Genomic DNA, 19714 nt, shown 5'->3' with positions numbered 1-19714 from the left:
CAAAAAGGTAAGTCCTTTCAATTCATGGAACTATCAGGTTTTTTGATGACCACCGCAGTGTAGAATTTCATTACTGCAATAATACGGCAAAAGCATGGTGCCTTAAAATCAAAAAAATATAAAAGTTTCACTAAACTTTTTCTTTAAAAAAAAGAGCATTTACTAAATTTGTCCTAAAAATATGCAATTCATTTACGGATTAAAATTTCACAGCAGATGCGATACTAGTTTTTCATTACTATTCTGTATTATTGCTGAATAAATTAGTTATTTGCTTGATAGGCCGAAGTGAGGGACTAGGCTGACATTACATTCCATAACCCTAGTTATTTGGAGAGCTGCACTAACAATATTTTTCTTACGTAAGATGTTTATGCTCCCCTCTTCCCCGCATCATAATAGATCGTAAGAAATTTGAAAACCCCCTCCCACCTAAATGCTTTCGTAATTATTGAATGGCCCCTTACACATTTCATATCATTTTGTAGCATCGTGGTCAACTCAATCCAAAAAACCTCCAACCACATACACTCATAGATATTATTAAACTTGGAAAGATTAAAATTTATTCATTTTGTGTTAATCCTATTTTTATACATTGATTCGATTAAAATTTATTTCAAAATTATACTTAGTCCGAATAATGGTGCAAAATTCTGTCAGTTTATACCACTGATTAAGGCTTGCAAAAAATAACATTATAGAATTCTATCATGGCATTTTGAAGTATAAAAATACCTTTTAAAAAATTAACGTGAAACATTACCGGTTCTGGTCGGTCAATGTCCTGGTTCCGGCACCAACAATAGTGGTAACAACGGCAACCACGATTAATGTTTTCAATAGAAAATAACCACAATAACAATATCGGCCAGTATCGGTAGCGACGGAAATTCCGATTATTGCCACGTTCAGCTCTATCTCGTTGCAAGTTGGATCCATGCACAAAGTATACGTTTCGTTTGTTCCGAAAAGACATCCACCATTTCGGAAGTTCCGAATTGACGCAAACAAGATCACCACGAATGGTCGAAGGCGAAAATATCTTTCCACTGATGAATGGCCAGAAAGAGCCAATTCTCAACCGCACAGGTACCACAGTTCCGGTTATGAGGTACAACATTATCGTAACAGTGGAAGTAAGCAAGTATCCACAGTAAACGTAACTGTATGAACACTAGCCAGAGTAACAGCGGTTTTGACGGTACAACCGGACATACAGCATAATCGAAGCAGGTTAGTTCGAATGGATGGTTTACTAATTGATTGAAGAGTGATTTTTAATTAAGAATTAAAACGCCGTACGAGCAATCGTGGCGGGACGACAAACTGCCAAAGCTAGTCATCCATGTATGTTGATAATATTAAATCAAAATGATGTAAAGGAGCTGGTGAACAAGAGCAACGAAACACCGGTGCGAAGCGTTTTCTTGGACAGTATTGAGGTCAAGTATCAGTGTGATGTGGAACCACAGGGAGTCGATCTCAGAATAGCCCTTCTGATAGAAAATCTGCTTGCGAAGGTTCTAACCAGTGTTTTTTTTGTATTAATTTTAAAAGCAATAGCAGTTACAACGAGGTTAAAACCTTAACGTTTATCTTTCAGACATTGAGATCCATCCACTGAAATCTCAAGCTGAAGTTGGCGGAGATGAAAAATTTACGCTAATTCCGAAACAGACTGCTCGGTCACAATGTGATTCTCAATTGTCGTTACGTGGAATCCGGAGTGTATCAGCAATCAGTGGTCAAATCGAAGATGTATTAAATGACGAAAGGTTTGTTTATGCCTGACGTTATTTTGTAAATATCCACCAAGTGACTATCGTACTCTTTCTTCCAGATTGATACTGATGCTGCTGGTCCCACTATTAACCAACCAGGCGAAACCAACAATTGTCGACATGCCGCTTTTTCAGAGCATGTTCATCGTTACGTACGTACAAATTAAACTGCGTCTGCGTTCCGAACATCTGATGAAATTGTCAATCTTCTGGACGACAACCTAGATTGCTACGAAAAGAGTGACGAAGTGATCACCAATCTTCAGATTAACGAATTGCGCGCTTTCAAATCTAGTAACGGTAATTGGTATTAGACGAGAAAATCCATAGCATTGAGGTGCTTTTCGTCGATTACGGTAATCGGGAACGGATCAAAGATAACTTGGAAGTACCCCAGCATACCGGATCGTATGAAATTAAGCTGAAAGTATTTGATTACAGGAACGACATCTCGCTTATCAGATCTAGCAAGAAGTACGGTCAACTTGTTTCGCGCTCCGTTGTTTTGGAAGTTTTCTCGGTATTCGCTTGATATAAATTATCAGTTTTTTCTCACTAAGTGACTCCTGGCATAGTTCCCGGTAAATTGATCGAAAAGTGAGTTTTTTTTAGTAGAAAGTGTCATTTTCGGAACGATTAATTCGTGCTATTGGTAATTCGCAAACCAATTTGGGCATCATCGTTGCGTGGTAACGCATACGCGCTCACGCATACGCGCTCACGCATACCCGCTCACGTATCATCATCATCGAGTGTGAGCACCCGTTTCTACATCTACATCGTTCACCAATCATCGTGCGCCTGTGTGCGCTGAATACCGAGCCTCGATCAAGTGCACCACAACAAAGGTCATCCACGCAGCGCGTCTCTTCCAGCCATCTGTGTAAACGCCTACACATATAACGCTCGGTGGTAGTAGTATAGAATTATCAGATAAGTTTTTGTTTTTTTTTTGTTTCTTTTCCTCCCCCATTAGTTAAATTTTCATTTTGTATTTCTGTGTTTGTAGTGTTTTCTGTGTATTGTGTCTGTGCGTTCAGTGGGAGAGCGTTTTGCGCTCCCACTAGTTGAACAAAATGGATGTTTTGTCAGAAGACGACATGGATGACCATTCATCTCAGAAAAATGATGATGTCATCCATGGTTCGTCGTCTCAGTCTGACAATGGGCAGGCTGAGAAAAGCTCCAGATTGCGGGCCTACCCGAATGACTCGACTGGCCCATGGGTTGTTTATTTTCAGCCCAAAAACAAACCCTTGAATGTTGTTCAGATATCTGATGATCTGACAAAGCGATTCTCTGCCGTGACCGAAATAACGAAGGTTAGGCACAACAAACTTCGTGTGACCGTCGCTAATCTGAAACAGGCCAATGAAATTGCTGTTTCCCAGTTTTTCACACTGGAATATAGGGTGTACATTCCAGCCTCTGATGTGGAGATCGAAGGCGTGGTCACTGAGGCGAGCCTGAACCCCGAGATACTGGAGAAGCAAGCGGTTGGCCGATTCAAGAACCCCTTGCTTCCTCCGGTAAAGATACTGGCCGTTCATAGAATGAAGTCAGTATCGCTCAGCGAGGGTAAAAAGAGTTTTACCCCCACAGACTCGTTTCGGGTGACCTTTTCTGGATCTGCCCTTCCTCAATACATCGAGCTGGGAAAACTTCGTCTTCCTGTGTGGTTGTTTGTACCTCGGGTCATGAACTGCCAGAATTGTAAGCGGTTGGGACATACGGCCTCCCACTGCGGCAACAAGGCACGCTGCTCCACATGCGGGGAGAAGCATGAGGATGGCGCCTGCGCAGCTACTGCACCAAAATGCATGTACTGCAACGGAACTCCTCCTCATGCTCTCTCGTCGTGCCCGGCGTACAAACAGCTCGGGGACAAAATGAAACGCTCCCTTAAGGAACGTTCCAGGCGGTCTTTTGCAGAAATGCTTAAGACAGCCCCACGCCAGCGACCAATGACAAAATCCCTTTTCTCTTTTGTCAGATGACGAGACTGACTCTGACTTGGCTGAGGAGGGAACTTCTTTCAGTTTTCCGGAAGGTTCTGCACGGAAACGAAAGCGCATCCGTTCGCGGATTGTTGCAAATAAAGAACCCCAAATCAGCTTGCCCAAATCAAGGAGTGGTGGAAAAAAAGAGACTTCTACTCCTCCTGGATTCCGCAGAACTGACTATACCCAGGATTTTCCACCTCTTCCGGGGAAATCCAAAATCCCTGATGCCCCAATTTTAAGAACAGAAACCCCTTCTTCATCTGGGCTGTTCTCATTTGATGACATTGTGGACGGTATTCTCAAATACCACAACATTTCTGATCCTCTGAAAAGCATTGTCGTCACATTGCTTCCCACTGTGAAATCATCTGCCGATCAAAATTTCGATTGCCAGTGGGTTCAACTCGTCAGAATCCGTTAACGTCGCGTATGATCTAACCCGTAACATCGATTGGACTAAGTTCCAATCCGCGATAGACGATACAGTATCGTCAGTGGAAGAGCTTCCGCCGTTGCAGGAATATAATTTCTCTCTAATCTAATCGTCGACAGCGCACTTCAAGCTCAAACGCGACCGGTGCCGCGATCGTCAATTCGTAAGAAAACACCATCGCTCTGATGGGATCAACAATGCGCGGAGGTTTACCGTAAAAAGTCCGACGCGTTTAAACTTTTTCGGAAACGCGGAACACGCAAGCATTTCGATGCATACACATCTCTTGAACGCGAACTCAAGAGCCTCATCAAGGCCAAAAAACGGGGCTACTGGCGGCAGTTTGTAGACGGATTGTCGCGCGAAACGTCTATGAATACGCTTTGGAGTACGGCGCGAAGAATGCGTAACCGGTCTACTAACAACGAAAGCGAGGAATGCTCGGATCAATGGATTCTTAAATTCGCGCGTGCCGTCGCAGTTGATTCCTCGCGAAACCGCTAATTCGGTAGACGAAATCAGTCAGCCTTTTTCAATGGTCGAACTTTCACTCGCTCTCCTTTCGTGTGGCAATTCTGCCCCGGGATCTGATAGAATCAAGTTCAACTTGCTGAAAAACCTCCCAGACGTCGGTAAGAGGCGCATGTTGAACTTGTACAATCAGTTCTTGGAACTCAATATTGTTCCCGACGATTGGAGACGAGTGAGGGTGATAGCCATTAAAAAGCCTGATAAACCCGCGTCGGATCGCAATTCGTATCGGCCCATCGCGATGCTGTCGTGTATTCGGAAATTGATGGAGAAAATGATCCTTTTTCGCCTCGACGAATGGGTTGAGACGAACCACCTTCTTTCAGATACTCAATTTGGTTTCCGTAGGGGTAAGGGAACGAACGACTGTCTCGCGTTGCTTTCCTCGGAAATTCAGTTGGCTTTTGCTAAGAAAGAGCTAATGGCTTCTGTGTTCTTGGATATCAAGGGGGCTTTTGATTCAGTATCCGTTGAAGTTCTTTCAGAGAAACTCCACGCTTGTGGATTGTCTCCATTAATGAATATTTTTTTGTACAATTTGCTGTCAGAAAAACATATGAGCTTTTCTCATGGAAACTCTACAGCTTTTCGATTTAGCTACATGGGTCTCCCCAAAGGCTCACGTTTAAGCCCCCTTTTGTACAATTTCTACGTTAGAGAAATTGACAATTGTCTTAGTGACAATTGCACGTTGAGACAACTTGCAGGACCCAGAGAGGCCGACCTGCAAGGACCCTTACAGGATACCTTAGACAATTTGTCTACTTGGGCTATCCAGCTAGGTATCGAATTCTCCACGGAGAAAACTGAGTTGGTCGTTTTTTCTAGGAAGCATAGCCCAGCACAACCGAAGCTTCAACTTTTGGGTAAGCCGATCACTCATTCCATGTCTTTCAAATATCTTGGGGTCTGGTTCGATTCCAAATGCACCTGGAGATCCCACATTGAGTATCTGAGACGAAAATGCCAACTAAGGATCAATTTCCTTCGATCAATTACCGGAACGTGGTGGGGAGCCCATCCACAAGATCTTCTGACGTTGTACCGGACAACGATTTTATCGGTTTTAGAGTACGGTAGTTTTTGCTTCCAGTCGGCAGCTAAAACGCACATCATCAAGCTGGAACGGATCCAGTATCGTTGTCTTCGTATCGCGTTAGGATGCATGCACTCGACTCATACTATGAGTCTCGAAGTGCTGGCGGGCATGTTGCCACTATCCGTCCGTTTTTCAGAGTTATCTCTGAGGCTCCTCACCCGTTGCGAAGTAATGAACCCACTGGTGATCGAAAATTTTGAGAAGCTTCTGGAGCTAAATCCTCAAACATGTTTTATGACTTTGTACTACCTATATTTAACACAGGATGTCAGCCCTTCAAGAAATATTCCCAATCGTGTAGTCTTCTCCGATTTCGGCAATTCAGTGAATTTTGATTTATCTATGACGCAGGAAATCCGCGGAATTTCAGAGCATCATCGTCCTATGATTGCTCCGTCATTATACGCTGCAAAGTTTGGCCATGTTGATTCTGCAAGAACGTTTTTCACAGATGGATCTCTAATAGAGGAGTCCGCTGGTTTTGGTGTATTTAATGAATTTCATAGCGCCTCTCGAAAACTTGAAGCTCCTTGTTCTGTGTATGTGGCTGAACTGGCAGCAATTCACTACACTTTGGAAACTATTGCTTCACTTCTTCCAGACCACTACTTTATTTTTACGGATAGTCTCAGTTCTGTCGAGGCTATCCGTTCCATTAGGCCGGTAAAGCACTTCTCGTATTTTCTCTTGAAAATACGAGAACTGCTTAGGCTGTGAACCATTTGCCGAGTTAAATTTAACTCGTGGTTAAAAGTGACATTTCGAAAGTTATTTTCTATGTTCGAAAATCCCCGTGCTGTCGATCGACCGGTTTTCGAGCCACGGTTGTCAAAATTTAACTTCTTGTCTGTCAGAAATAACCATGCTCGGATAGCAGGGTTAATCGATAACTTTTCATCTGTCAAATTTTAACCAAAAGTTAAAATAATCCACCAAATGGTTCAGAGCCTTAGTGCTTTATCCGTGCGCTCTTTCATCATCACCTTCGTGTGGGTCCCTTCCCATTGCTCAATTTTGGGCAATTAGAAAGCGGATTCACTTGCGCTATGGAAGGCGACATTTATGATAGACAAATCGCCTATAGTGAATTTTTCTCTATTTATCGTCAGCAGTCGCTCGTTAGCTGGCAACATCAATGGAGTGAAGGGAGCTTGGGACGATGGCTACATTCAATTATCCCTAAGGTGTCGAAGTTTGCATGGTTAAAAGGGTTGGACTTGGGTCGAGACTTCATACGCGTGATGTCTCGTCTCATGTCCAATCACTATTGTCTAAACGATCACTTGTTCCGTGTGGGGTTGGGAGACAGCAATCTCTGTGAATGTGGACAAGGTTACCAGGACGCTGATCACATCCTTTGGTCTTGTGTGGAGTATCGTGGAGTCAGATCACATTTTTATGATTCCCTTCGGGCTCGAGGTAGACAACCTAATGTTCCAGTTCGGGATATTTTGGCTAGACGCGATCTGGAGTTTATGAAACTCATATATGTTTACTTTAAGGATATTAACCTTAGATTGTAAGTTTGATTAACCTTGTGTTTAGTTTGTATTTTGTACGTGTGGGGTTTTTTTTTTCAATTTTTGTTTTCAAGATGAATAGAAATAATTTCATGCTTTAGGATTAATTAAATAGTTGTATCGTAAACCACATTTCAAACCTCCTTCTTCCCTTTTCCCATCCAAAAAATTGTAGATCTCCACTAACCTCGAGACAACCGCGAGTACTCGGTCCAGTTCCTTTAACTTTAAATTTAAGACAGTAATAACACAGACAAACAGACATAACACATTGAATATTTCTCACTGTAAAACATCGTCGCTAAAACATTACCGCCATCTGTTGAGTACACTGTGGTGGGTAGTACGCTGAACAGATGGCGGTAGTGTGTAATCGTCAAACGCAAGGGAACTGACTACGCGCGCCACAGGTGGCGGTACTACCAACTACGATACTTTTAAATTTACCGTTAAATGCTTGTTCGATGAACAACTTGCGAGTGTTATGTCTGTTTGTCTGTGGTAATAATGTATAACGCAAAGGATAACTCGGCTCTGTAAAGTTTATTCGATTGAGCCTGTACAAATAAAGTAATTATAAAAAAAGCAGCGTTATGTAGTTTCTGAAGAGCAAACAGCTCACGAAGAACTTGGATCACGAAGGGATTGTAAAATAGGAAGACGGCGGTAATTGACAATGGGGAAATTGTCTCATTGGGTGATCATGATTTAAATCGGCTGCATCTAAATTGCTCTTTACTCGGCGAATTTAATAAGATTAAATTATGTATGGAGTATATTTATATTAAACATAAAAGTTATTGATGATTATTTTAAATTTGTTTAAAAATTCATGAAAAAAAGCAACGAATGGCACAGCACTAATTCATTTACCAAATATAGTCACACTATACATCATTCGCATATTTGCAGTTTATACTATTGGATTTATAATCCATTTTTATACTAAGATCATATTCTCTCTCTTTATACCAAGCTATGTGTCAGTCAGGAGAGTTGCGATTTAGCGTAGTTTTTATACTATTTAGATTTGAATATTTTTTGAGTGTACCTCAATCTAATCATCATCCCTTCTTATGGTTATCATGTACACTCAAAACATATTGAAACCTAAATAGTATAAAAGTTACGCTAAATCGCAACTCTCCTGACCGACGCATAGCTTGGTATAAAGAGGGAGAATGCATGCTTAGTATAAAAATGGTGGGCGTTGGCCAGATTTGGATTTTTCAGATATAATCCTAAATAGGACCTAGATTATTTAATACTCTAGTAACCTCAAGTCCGTGCTCTATCACAATGTTTCATTGTGATTAATCAACACTCAAAGGGGTAAAATATCAAATTTGGGGTGAATTTGAAAGAAAGAGAACTTGGAGTGTAGAGCGCACTGCCCACTGGACGATTCTGAAGCCTGGCCAAGTGAGTGGGGTATGGGTTTATTTGATTGAACGTCATTTTCAATGTATATATTGATACATTCAAACCATTGGCATTTGAGATAAGACAGAGATAGAATGCGGAGGGCCCGCTTAGGGGAAGCGTAACCCATGTTATGGTTTCCATTTATTAAATAGTTCAGATAGGTTGGAAATGACAGGTTCATAGTGAGAAAATGTACCATATGGGGCACGTTCACTGATCAAAATCAGATTTACATCGTCAGACCCTGCCCAAGAATAAGGGGATTGACGATGTCTTGTCAAGTTTTATAATGAATTTGCGTTTTGCATTTAATACTCTAGTAAATCTCGCGTCCGTGCTCATTCACAACAGTGTGATGTGTCAATACTCACTGGGTTATATGTATTAGACCAGTTCCAGATTAGTTTGCTACTAATATCTTCTGCATCGCAGTTCGCGATAGATTACTAAATATGGGTTCTCTTTTCCGACCATAATAGTGTGAGGGAAGGGGTGAGTTAAACGTTGCGATATGAGAGCGAATAGAGGCAAATAAATAGGGAAGACAACACCATGACCCAAATAAGTAACCAATGCATGCGGCTCACACTTAACTTGTTCTATTTCTTTTTTTCTTCCTATCATGTACTACTATTAACTGCCTGAGGACAAATGGGAACACGACCAGAAGTTTAATAGGAGAAAAGTAGCGAGAAAATTCGAACAAGAAAAGAAGAATTAAACTTGCACCGGCAAGAGGAAGCAGACAGAAAGGATCATGCCGGTTGGAGACAGCCAATGTATACTGGACGAAGCTTGTATGTAGGAAAAGTCGTATGTGCAGGAAACCGTAAGTAGGATAAGAATCGTAAAAGGTGTGTGCTTGCTTGATAAGATCCTAACTTTACTTTAAATACACGGTAGGAATCGAATATCCATTTATGATTAAGGTTTTGTCCATTTTTCAGTGGGAGTGGCAATACTTATTGATGAGTGATTTATCGTACCCATTTATTAGTAACTGTTAGCAGCTGATGATTAATTGATTTACCTATTTTAGAATTACCTATACTTCACAGCAGAACCTCATTTCCTTCAATTACTACTCCGTCGCAGCACACACCTTATATGGATCGCTAACCTTTATTTAGTTTCAGCATTTTCGACATTATAATCAAAAGGTGAGTTTTAAAAGTATAATTACCATGCATATAGATAAGTTAATGTACCAGAACCTGGACGGACACGAGCCTACCCAGGGGAGGACCCGGATACGACCACCCATGTGTGTCTAGAGTATCGCACGAGCTGACGAGTGCAACGGGAAGGACAGTAGGTGTATAGACTAGGGGGTTGGTCCCTAGATAAGCCTTCTTAGCGGAAGGCACAGCCTATGCACTGAACAATTACAATTACAATTACAGAATGCATGCTTAGTATAAAAATGATTTATTCATTGAATAGTATAAAGTTGCAGTAATTTTTAGGATGTATAAAGTCCGTTTATTTGTCAGGATGCGTTTTTGATTGATTTTTATGTCGTGACTGATAATAAATAAAAGTAAACAGCACTAATGCAGTTATATTTTTATTGTCATAAGTTAAGATAACATATAAATTGTCTTGCAGCTGCGTCGTGATGAAAGTTCTCAACCGTACTCCAGTTTCCGTTCCATTCGACAATTATGAACTAAGTGCAGAGAGATGTCCTCCTATCGGAAGTGCAGTTCATCCATGGTGTCGAAAGGTTGAATGCTAGCCGCCCAAGGTGCTGAAATGTGGAACAGATATCAGTAATTAACGATCTATGAAGAATCAAACCCTTTGATATAGACCTACCTCATACTCGCACGATAGATTGACCTTCAGACCGATTGTTGTAATGACATGGTGATTGCTCTACATAACCCTTGCGCATACGGGCGTTCTCGGATTTACTCCGACCAGCAGCTCCAGATCAGATTCTTCACAGGAATTCATCAAATCCTGTAATGAAAATTATGTGGACCATTTAGGGACGGAAAAGAATATTGTTTTTATTTTTAAAACTATGTTTTATTACATTACCTGTTGGTTGAAAGTGTCTATCAATTATATTGGTTCATATTAGACCACTAAACTACCGACGAAATCAAAATTGACGTGAAAAAAATAAAGACTCGATCGAAAACCATTATGAGCGTCCTCGAAATATTTACCTTAATACAAAGTGAACGATTTCTACGCCTCTATTCCGACTTAGTATAACTCTTAAACCAAATTATAATCAAATCAATGTTTAAAAATTGATAAATCATAAAATGATTAATTTTTAACCTTTATATGATTAGTAATATTTTTGAGTGTAGGTAGCCTGCACGTCGCGAGTCAGCCATTACACCTCCTTTACTATCGGCCTTGGATTGACTTGCGCTCTTACTGCCCCAACCCTGCTCTGCAAAATGAAATATTTTACTAATACTTCTTTATAATTCTTTTCTTTTTTCCGATATGCCTTGCATAAGCTTCGACAATGTCAACAATTCCAGAGATAACAGCGGGAGGACAAATCATGGAAGCATTTCGAAAAATACAGATATCACAGCGTCCTTAACAGAGAAGTATAACCAATCAAAGTGAGTAACACATTTATATTAACTGCTTAACACTGATTTTTCATATATGGGTCATTTCAGCTCAAGTGGGTACAAAATTTAAAAAAGTTGTGGTCGATGTCACCGATTTGAGCCAAATTTGGCCGAAACGCTTATTTTGGCATTCTGAACAAATACCTTTTTTGATTTTGCTCTAAAGTACCTAGATCCTTTTGGGCTACAACCGTGGAGTTTCGATATTTTTAAAAATTTCAACTTTCAGAAGAGATTACTCCACAACCAAATAAGCTATTCGTGATCTTAGAATGTCAATTTGAAGATTTTTTAATTTTTATTCTTATAGGTGTACCCACCATTTGTTTTTGTTATAGTAACTACAGTAAACAGGTTGATTACCGACAGGTATCCAAATTGTCTAAAAATGCCCTATTTTCGCCATGGGCGGGATTTTTTATTTCTTAATATTTTGGGCTCAAATTTTCACCACACTTTGAGAAACGGTTCTACTTTATGTGTTTCCAATGGCAAATGATTTGGACAAATAGTTTTTGAGATATGACCAGATGAGTAAGTTGGAGTTTTAAGCTTTTCTGGTGGAAAATCAACCAATATTTTTTTTTCTTGAATTATGTTATTTTCTACATGTTCTGGGCAGGATTCTCTATATATGAAATCATAAACAGCTCATTTATTTACTTCTGTTAATAATTCAATTGTCATTCTTGTCATTCTAAAAGTGAAAAATACGTTCCTATGGGATACAGTCAAAACGTTTTGCTTTAGAAGTACGATGAAAGCAGATAGATTAGCAGGTATACACGGAACCGAAAAATTAACCAAAATTAAGTTCTTTTCACTCATCTCCCATGTTCCGTTCAATAAGCTAATTTTGAGTAAATCGCTTATAGTAGTTTGCATTTGACTACGACAAAAATAATTACTTACTCATGAGTATTTTCTACCCAAAATTAAGTTCAATTGACTCAAATTAGAGAATATCTCATATACTCACTAGTAGCTTATTGAACGATAGTCATGAAAAAGTCGAATCTCTCGTTCTGTTTTTGACAACAACAAAAAGTGAGAGTGGGATGCAAAACTCAAAATTACCCAGAATTAAGTAAAAAGAACTTAAATTTAGGGTAATTTTTTTTTCTCTGTGTATAAAATTTTAGTTGCGGATGAATAATACCCTTATTTGAGTAATTAATTTATTTTTTTAGATACAATCTCACGAGCAAGAATGCTTTTCTTATTATAGTTATAAATAGAAATACTAGAAGGAGAGATGGGCGGAGAAAACAAAATACAATTCGGCAGCAGGGATTTGTATCTAAATTATCTTGCAATATTTTGCACATTTTTGGTGCCATTAATTAACCAGCTAAGATCAATTAATCAATAGAGCTAGAATATTGCTTTTGATTCCAAAAACTAGTTGAATTTGAGAAGCACACGAAACATAAAGGTGATTGAATTTCTGTTCTATTGCAATACTCTCAAATTTAATCTAGTAAGAATAAGACATCCTCGGAAAAAATCTAATGGGAATGTTCGTTTGGCTCAGATTTTGACAGTTCATTTGGCTCTCATTTGGGATTCTCTCCGCTCATCACTCCTTCTAGTATTTCTAGTTATAAAGAACCTTTATTTTTCATTTTTTTGAAAACACACTTTCCATTGATGGACGTAACTGTCATGTTCTTCTTCTATGCATTTGAAGCTTATTTATTTATTTATATAATGGCCAACAGATAAAATATTCACCCAAATGACAGTTTACTTATTCTAGGCAAATTAACATACAATTATCTTGAAATTGCACTTATTTCTAAAACGGGAAACATTGAAGTCAAATACATTGTAGCATCTGTTAAAGATGCGACACATCCTCATTCCATCCGTAGTTGGATCGTAAGAGGCGGTTGTTCAGGAAAGCATGCGATCGTAACAGTCTATTCACGTTTCAAAGTTATGCCCGTCATGGTGAAGAAGCGAACGTTTGCGGCCAAAGGAAATTACAGAGTATTTCGAGACATTTAGTGACATGCGATTAATACGACACCACTCAGTGAAGACTTCCAATTGGTGCTGCAAGAAAATGGCATCACTAGGTTCTTTCATCATTAAGTAGAGTTTCAAGTCGTCCGCATACGATAGTTTAAGGCATTTCATGATGGTATTGCCGTCATTCATGTACAACATAAACAGAAATGGCCCAAGATGGCTACCTTGGGGAACGCCGGATGTCACGGGGAAGGATGAAGAAACATCCCCATAAAAAATCCTCCCGATTTTCCCTTCGACTAAATCGGTTCACGTCGGTAAGATCGACCGACTATGAAACCGACGTATTTATAAATTGTTGCATCGACTCTTATGGGACTGCTTAAGGGGAGGTTGCCAACGCGTCAGCACACTAAATCGGTAGTCGAAAACATAGGAAATCAGTCAACCAGAAGCGACCAAATCGAACGACTAGTAGGATGACAGAGTTGTAGCAGGGATTCTATGAAACCAGACGAAATATACTGGTTGATCAGTTTATTTAATTGTTTCTACGATGGAAACAGATTAAGTCGATAAATAAATCAGCATACGAAATTGATGAAACCAAATGAAATAGAATGGTTAATCGGTCCATTCAGTTGTTTGTATGATGGAAAAGATTAAGTCAACTGTTAAATCGGTTTATTAAATTGATGACACCAGATGAAATACACTATTTAATCGGATAATTAAATTGGGTTCTTTAGGGGTAATGGGGTTATTGCATATTCGTAATCTGCATTACAAATGGTATTCGATTTAATACATTAACGAATATGTTGACAAAAATAACTAGTGTACTAATACGTTGTCGGTTTATTAATAGGCCTTTTTTGTATACAACCGATTTCGCCGGTCGACAGTGAAATTCCCCATCTGTCAAATTTTTTATGGGGATAGTCTCCAATCTTGACAGACATGTTTAGACCAGTCAGGTAGGAGTAGAGTCAAGTAAGCAGACCATCGTGAACACCTATCCTGTCGTATTTAGCCAATGCAATGTCATGGTTCATTTTGTCAAATGCTGTGGAGAGGTATGTGTAGATAGCATCTACTTGATGGCCACGTTCTACTTCATGAATGATGAACGAAGTGAACGTAACTAAATTGGTTGTCGTGGAACGCTTAGGCATGAAGCCATGCTGATCCGTCTAAATACAGTGTGCAAAACTTTGAACCAATTTTTCGAGTATAATCAATTCAAAAAGTTTGGAGGTAGCACTTAACGAAGCTATTCCACGGTAGTTTGAAACAGTCCTTTTGCAGACTTTCTTGTGGATTGGGAACACGAAAGACTCTTTCCAGCAAGCTGGGAAAACCCCAGACATCAAGGAGAGATTGAACACGTTGGCTAGAGGTGTTGCGAGAGCAGTCAGGCAGCGTTTGAAAACTAACGACGGTACGCCATCTGGACCGAAACCCGTTGAAGTTTTTAGCTGCTTCCCGGATGAAATAACCATTTCGCTGGTGATAGAAAATGGATGGCTGGAGAAGGTTGAGTGAGAGACGTTACTAGACGCAGCAATTACATCCTGAGTGCTGAGTCGTTCGTCGTTGAAAACACTGCTGAATTGTGTGCGAACCAATTCGGCAATACCCACGATGGAGTCCACTTCCATTACGCCCTTCGTCATACTTGAGGGTAGTCCGCTTTCCTTTCTTTGGGCATTCACATGGCGCCAAAAGTTCTTAGGATTTGATTTCAGACGACGCTGAAGCTGGTCTTGCATGTTACAGTTGGTTGTTGAGTCGCTTGTAATCCGTGTTCGCTTTAGAATAACATGCTTTCGTGGAATCGGTTCGGTATTTGCTGTGCTTACGAAGAGCAGCCCTTTCATTTTTTTTTCAATCGCTTAAGCTCTTAATTCGACCAGGCAGGTTTAACAGGTTCGCGACTAATTCGCTTAGGTACGAATTGATCGATTGCGTACAAAAGAATGTTGGAGGTCGTCGATGCCGCGAGGTTAGAATCACAGTCACGCAGTGCCTCTTCCCAATCGATATTTGAGAGAAAATTATTCATTTCGCTGAAGTTGGCTTCGCAAAAGCTACAGAGGACGCTCTCTACAGTGTATTTGAAATTATGATGAACGTTGAGCTTTATGGTCACCAGCAGAGGAGGATGATGTCTACAGTTTTTAAAAACCGCGGAGGGAGCTGATATGATGGAACAATCAGTGCACATCTCCTCACTTACGAAACAGAGATCGAGCATGCGGTTGTTATGGTTTGGAATTCCATTCATCTGTCCGAGTCTTGCAGTGCAATAGGCATCCAGCAAATTACATGATGCTTGACCAATCGACGAACGGGATGCACAAGGAAAGTAAAATCCACGAGCATTGCGTTTCCAACAGACGTCGCGTAGGTTGTAGTCTCCCAGGATGATTAAGTTGTTATTGGCGCCCATGTGCGAAACAATCCAATCGAGTGACAGCAGGTGCTTTTCGATGAGAGTACCATCGTTTATACGATCCGGAGGAATGTACACCACGCAAATGTACAGGGTAGAGTTACGAGAAGTAATTGAGACCCACAATTGCTCAACGGACGAATTTTCAGGAGGTGATAGTAACCGTGAGTGCAAGCTGCTTATCGCATATTAGCTTATTGCGTGCTCTCAACTTAGTGTTCTAGATGCACTTCCACAGTTATTAATTGAGAGCTTTAGATGCATGCGTTAACTGTTAACGTAACTGTCATGTGTCATCAGCAAACCTATAGCTCAAAATCAGTTTGTTGACCATTATGTACCATGTTATCCACCCACCGTTACCCACTAGTGCTCTAAATTAGTCATCTACAATTAATCTGTTCGATTGGTTAGAGGACAACTGAATATATACCTCGTCTTATGTCCAATTCAAGAAAAAAAAAATGTTGAATATCATTGATTTTCTACCAGAAAAGCTCAAAACTACGACCCACTCATCTGGTCATATATCAAAAACAATTTGTCCAAATCAGTTTTCCTTGGAAATACATCAAGTAGAAGATTTTTCCAAAGTGCAGTGAAAATTTGAGCTCAAAATATTAAGAAATAAAAAATCCCGCCAGGCTATTTTTTTATTATTTGGGTACCTGCCGGTAATCAGCCTGTTTACTGTAGTTACTATAACAAAAACAAATGTTGGGTACACCTATAAGAATTAACATTAAAAAACCTTCAAATTGACGTTCTAAGATCACAAATAGCTTATTTTGTGGAAGAGTAATCTCTTCTGAAAGATATATTTTTATAAATCTCGAAATTCCAGGGTTGTAGCCGAGAGGGATTTAGGAACTTCCGAGAAAAATCAAAAAAGGCGTTTGTTCAGAATGCCAAAATAAGCGTGTTGGCCAAGTTCGGCTCAAATAGGTGACATCGACCACAGGTGGTGTACCCACTTGAGCTGGAATGACCCATATTGTCTGTTTAGTTTGATGGTTGATAACAATTTGTGCATTTATGTGCGCTCCCATTGCCCCACCAACCCTGCAAAATGAAAATGAAACTACTTTTTATAATGAAATAGATAAAAAAAAATACATACATTGTTTTACGGAATATTTGGTTTTTTTATATCTTTTTCCAATATTTTTTTAAATAATCATAAAGCACAAGAAATTTTTTTCGAAGTTCCTTAAAGTTCATCGTATGGCAGCAATTTTTCGCCATCATATCAACTAGCAGCTGAGATATAAGGGTCCAATTTTACCCATCATGGGCGTTTTACCCCCATTTTTCCTAAATCCGCGCAACCGGGTAAAGAGCTAATTGGGATTCGCTGGTCATCATGCATTAAGCGATTATATCAGATTTCGGTCATGTGATATTTAGGGGCGATTTCTCAATCAAGAACTCAACAGTGCAGCTTTTATGTTTTTGGCTCAAATGTTGTTCTTTTTCATTTTATTACCCGTTGTTGTCGTTGTTGTTCTAATCACAAACGGTTCGTGTATAGTGTACTTGTATAGTCGCTTGAACGTTGTTGGTTTGAAGATCTTGTTTCACGTTCCTATTTCGTTGACTGTGTGTGTGTGTGTTGACTTAGAGTTTGTTAGGTTCCCGAGTTTAACGTTTGCCGTTGTCGTCCGTTAGCCGTTGGTTATCACGTGGTCGCTATTTACCAGGCATAGTTGATTCCGAGTCCGTTGCTGTAGGTCATGTGAGCGACGGTTGGGGCAGCAGAGTAGGCAACTCCCAGAAGAGCTGGGGCGACGGCCTTAACGGCTGGGGCACCATAGACGGCTGGGTGAGCGTAGGCTGGGGCGTGGTAGGCAGCAGGGTAGGCAGCTGGGTAAGCAGCTGGATAAGCAGCTGGGGCGTGGTAGGCACCTGGATAAGCGGCGGCAACGTGTCCAACGGCCAGTCCTGGGTTGCTAATGCGGACATCGGACTTGCTCACCGACGAGTATGGGGTGTCGATGGTCTTGGAGTGGGTCGAGATCTGTCCCAGGTTGCCATAGGTACGCAGGATGTTCGACTGTTGGCTGGTGATGGCTGGGGTGTGGATTCCGGCGTAGGTTGGGCCAGCTGGGTTCAGGGAGTAGGCGGCCTGGCACACGGCAACGGCGGCGGCGAAAACAACGAACTAGAAGTAGAGATGAGTTTCAGTTGGTTAGAATCAATCAGATTACTATACAATCGACCCATAGGTTAGAACTTACTTTGAACATTTTGAGCGGTTTTTTGTTTTGAAAATAAATAACTTAAGAGTATATGACTACACGAAGGTGCAACTATGAACTGATAACTTTATTGCAAAACGTGATCTCTTTATATAGTCGCGGAGTGCATAAGTGACACACAGCCGAAACGCACCTCTTTTTCGCCTATGACACCGATTAGGCCGCCTGCAAAATAAGCTAAAAAACAACAACGGTGCTGAGCCGGGTGCATTGATTCGTATGGATATCAGAAAATACGCGTGTGCGCGAAACAAGAACATTGCGATTGAATTCATTTGGACTGGCTGGAGTCTGTCTGGGTGGAGACCAGCCACAATAAATCGCGCACGGAGGGCTAGAACGAGAAGGCGAGAACAACAGATGCATAGGCCTACCGACCCGATGGGATGCCGGCCCCTTGGCAAAATTACCCGCCTCGTGCATATGCACTCTCGTGCTTGGTCACACGTACAGCACGTGCGTTGAGGTCACCGGCGTGCGCGGAATGGTTGGATCAATTCCTTCTGGAGTATTTAACGACCTCACACGCCACTGTTGGCGATCAACTTTCGAGAAAAATTCAATCATCGACCGACCCTTTCTTCCGCTGCAGTTGCAAACCCCCAGGTCCTCGGGGTCGATCGGGTGTGTGTGTGCATAACATGATTAGGCTGTTTTGGGTTGCATTTCGTTCTCAAGCAGCAGGATCGGAGCCTATACGGAGGTGACGGATCTGAAATTGCATATACATATGACATTGCCTTGGGGACTAAGCGATAAGTAGAAGGTGTCTGTCGAACACGGCCCGGTTGCAAACGGATCTCCCTGCGACGACATAGGTCACACGGGGTGCTTGGGGTGCCAGTCAGGTTGAGAATTTGAAACAGTATTCGCTAAAGGATCGCCCGGATGGGTGCGGCTCGGGACGGGACAACAATGTCAGATATGTTTGATTAGGTGATTGTTTTTGCCTAATTAGGAGAGTATATAGAAATAGCACGGATTTCAGGTTGGGTAGGTGGAATACATTTGAATTCATTATGATCATATTTGCGCTAATTTGATATGATTCATAGTCACGCAGTCAGGTTTGCTCACTCGGGGTTTGAGTGGGATTTTTAACGTAGGTCATTGTTTTTTTTTTGTAGATTGTGGGACTTTAATAACTTTCGAAATTATCGGATTTAAAAAAATGGGGCAGGAATGCAATCTAGCGGCACAAAATTAGTAACTCCGAAACAAAGCGTTTCCGTTACTTGGTGACTTGAGCAAAGTTGCTTAATGAGGACCATGAATTGGTCCTGTGCTGACAGGGAAGGGGAGGCTTCTCTCTCCGGAGGGTGCAGCCTATCCGAGCGTCTGTTCTCCATGTTAGGGACGCCTGATCATCGTGCTCGTGCTAGTGTGGGACTCTAAAAAGTGCTTTGCACGATGGTCCTCCGGCGAGACAGAAGGTTCGTGCAGGCCCTATATCCAACTTTGGATGCCCCTTGTCATAATGTTGAGAGATATAAAATAACCTCGAAACATCCAATAGAGTTTAAACAAATATTAAAGATACATTTTCACTCTATCCAAAAGGGAAATCCCAAACAGAGAGCCCTCGCCATTGATAATACCGTACGTCGTGACAAGTATTAAAGGGTG

General features: G+C 40.9%; 1 protein-coding gene across 1 annotated transcript; it reads right to left on the bottom strand.

Annotated features, from left to right (window-relative positions):
- Positions 1-17412: 17412 nt before the first annotated feature.
- LOC135709310 (cuticle protein 67-like) lies at positions 17413-18134 on the bottom strand. Its single transcript, XM_065231620.1, has 2 exons — positions 18068-18134; positions 17413-17991 (listed from the first exon to the last, which is right to left on the bottom strand). The coding sequence occupies exons 1-2, from the start codon at positions 18074-18076 to the stop codon at positions 17524-17526; spliced, it is 477 nt and encodes a 158-aa protein (XP_065087692.1). The 5' UTR covers positions 18077-18134; the 3' UTR covers positions 17413-17523.
- Positions 18135-19714: the final 1580 nt, after the last annotated feature.

The sequence above is a fragment of the Ochlerotatus camptorhynchus genome, unplaced genomic scaffold (assembly GCF_037179485.1).
Source record: "Ochlerotatus camptorhynchus isolate MF236.1 unplaced genomic scaffold, CSIRO-AGI_Acam_v1.1 ptg000357l, whole genome shotgun sequence".
Taxonomy (NCBI): domain Eukaryota; kingdom Metazoa; phylum Arthropoda; class Insecta; order Diptera; family Culicidae; genus Ochlerotatus; species Ochlerotatus camptorhynchus.
Note: the sequence above shows the minus strand (reverse complement) of the source record. Positions and strands in the feature narration are given on the sequence as shown.